This window comes from Gadus chalcogrammus, chromosome 20 (assembly GCF_026213295.1).
Source record: "Gadus chalcogrammus isolate NIFS_2021 chromosome 20, NIFS_Gcha_1.0, whole genome shotgun sequence".
Classification (NCBI taxonomy): Eukaryota; Metazoa; Chordata; class Actinopteri; order Gadiformes; family Gadidae; genus Gadus; species Gadus chalcogrammus.
The window spans coordinates 5,719,389-5,721,888 of record NC_079431.1 but is presented as its reverse complement, the minus strand read 5'-3'; the positions used below and the strand labels follow the sequence as shown (position 1 = coordinate 5,721,888).

At 45.5% G+C, this 2,500-nt stretch overlaps 1 protein-coding gene across 1 annotated transcript in view; it reads right to left on the bottom strand.

Moving 5' to 3' along the window:
* The window catches only part of itgbl1 (integrin, beta-like 1), a 37,588-nt gene that overhangs the window by 20,530 nt on the left and 14,558 nt on the right, over nucleotides 1-2,500 (bottom strand). The window contains exon 5 of the mRNA XM_056580233.1: nucleotides 2,123-2,263. Coding sequence (XP_056436208.1) covers nucleotides 2,123-2,263 — 141 coding nt within the window. The remainder of the gene's footprint in view (nucleotides 1-2,122; nucleotides 2,264-2,500) is intronic.

Sequence of the window (2,500 nt, the reverse complement as noted above, 5' to 3'; positions counted from 1 at the left end):
TTGAGCTGTCTCTGTGTGTCTGGTAACCTGCCTGTATACTCTCTGCCACTCGCTATTGCACTCTCTGTCTGTCTGTCTGGCTAACATATCTCTATACCTCACTATCTCCATCATCAATCGGAGTCTCTCTCTCTCTCTCTCTCTCTCTCTCTCTCCATCACCAATCTGAGTCTCTCTCTCTCTCTCTCTCTCTCTCTCTCTCTTGCTCCCTGGTTGTATGTTTGGTTTGTCCGCCGCCCGCTCCAAACCATTGCAGTAGAGGAGCTGCAGCCAGTGGAAAATCCCATTTTCTCTTATCACCGGTGGCAGAGTGAGGGGGAGCCCCGGGGGAACCAGGCCAGCTGGCAAGCCCCCCCACCTGGCTGGAGACAGCCACACGACAGACCCGTGGCCCCTACCCGCTCCAGCCTTCTCCTGCCCACTTCACACACCGGCTGAGCCAGCCATTTATAGTCCTTCCACTGTGTGTGTGTGTGTGTTTGTGTGTTTCTGAGTGTGCGTGTGCGCGTGTTTGCGTGTGTGTGTCTCTGTGTAGTTGTTTGTGTGTGTGTGTGTGTGTATGAGTGTTTATGTCTGTTTGTGTGTCTGCGTGTGTGTGTGTGTGCGTCTGTGATTAGGTGTTTTTGTGTGTGTGTGTGTTTTTTTTTGTGTGTGTGCACATCCGACGCACTATAGAAACCAGCCTGAAGTCCATTTTCTCAGAGGCAAACTCATCCGATGACCTTAATCTGACATTGGGGCTTTTCTTTTTTGGCATTAAATCATTTTCCTTTGCGGTATTTGGACCATGCCAAAACTGCAAAATGGTGTGAAGGTCAGAGGGACACTTGACAGATACAGCAGGTGAGCTGTTATTGTCCCTGTGTGTGCTCACATGTGTGTTTGCCTGTCTGTGTGTGTGTGGGTGTGTGTTTGTGTGTCTGTGCGTGTGTCTGTTGGAGCCAGTGGCAATCATTTGCTGAACGATAAATTTCCACGTGTCATGGGAAAGAGGTAGGGGAATGTTTCCAAATGGGAGGGGAGTAGAAGGAAGAAGATTTTATGAGATATGATGAGCATTGTGACATATCTATATACATACTGTATATCTATATCTACATATCTGATTCAGCCAACACAAGCTCCCTCCTCTGCTCTCCACCATATTTGATCTTCATCAACTTAACATAAAGTACCGATCTCCTGGGAGCCTTTTTTATGGAAGCCATACAAACTACAGGTTTAAACTAAGTATGTAACATGGAGCTGGCTGAAGTCACCAACAATAACAGGGAATTTTGAAGTGGTTGAAATGGCATCGATAATAAAGTGTAAGGAAGATGGCAGCGAAAGGACAGCATTAACTTTTAGACTAGACTTCTCCCACTCCAGTGCAGAGAGCACCAAGCCCCATACTGTGGGAGTAACAACGGCTAGGGTAGGACAGGAGTGTGTACTTTGTCCTCTGCCCACTTGACCACAGATGGGAGACAGCCCAGGGCCGCTCCTCGGCCCATGTGCCACTTAGCCAACCTCTCAGCCGTTCCAGTAATTAATTTCCGTGGGAGCCTTTCCAAAAAAACTCCTGGAATGATTTCAACAAGGTTAGATAATTCCTCCTTTTTTTTCCTCCACTCTTCGACCGCCTCTTTCCGGTGAGTTGTGATGAAGTAAAGTGGAATTCACACACTGCTGGGATGACCTTTTTTTGTTATGTTCAGTCTCCGCTCTTGTCTCTTGTGTCTTCATGTCTGATCTTGTTCCATCCGTCTTTCTATCCTAATGGTACGTGAGATGCTGCACTGTATATCTCCATTGTTCTGTTATGAGCTGCCACCAGAAAGGTATTCTCAGTTGTACAATTACAGTTTCCCCCCACGCCAGATAACTATATTCATGCTTGGCTTAGGGGGATAAAGAAAAATTCCCTCACCAACACATTTATGGAGGGAAAATCATTGAAGGTGTAATGCCATGTGTAAAGCCGTTAAAATGAGACCGGGATGGATACACATTCTTATATAACAATTACAGCAGGACATATCTTTAAGAATAGCATTTGCATAACCCACAGTATTTTCTTATCAGTTTCTTAGTCAAAAATGAATATAAGGATGAGGAAATCCCTTTTCCCGGGGCAGACCTCGGTTGCTGCAGATCTTGCCATCTGGAGATGTGCATCTCTGCTTGCTTTCCCAGGGGCTGATGTCACACTGGAACTCACATTTATCACCATGCCAACCGGCGGCACAGTAACAGTTTCCACAGTAACACTGGCCGTGGCCTGGAATAAGAGCAGAACACACATTTCCAAACCACTCTCAAGCTCGCATCACAACATGCGTGTCTTTTGTTTTTATTTGTACCTCCTAAGTATTATCCAAACCATTTATTGTTACATTCACATTTGCATTTAGCAGACGTTTTTATCCAAAGCGACTTACAATGAGTATATATGTCAGTCGAAATAGAAACTGCATTGTGATACGAACAAAACATTTTTTCTCACACTAATGCATAC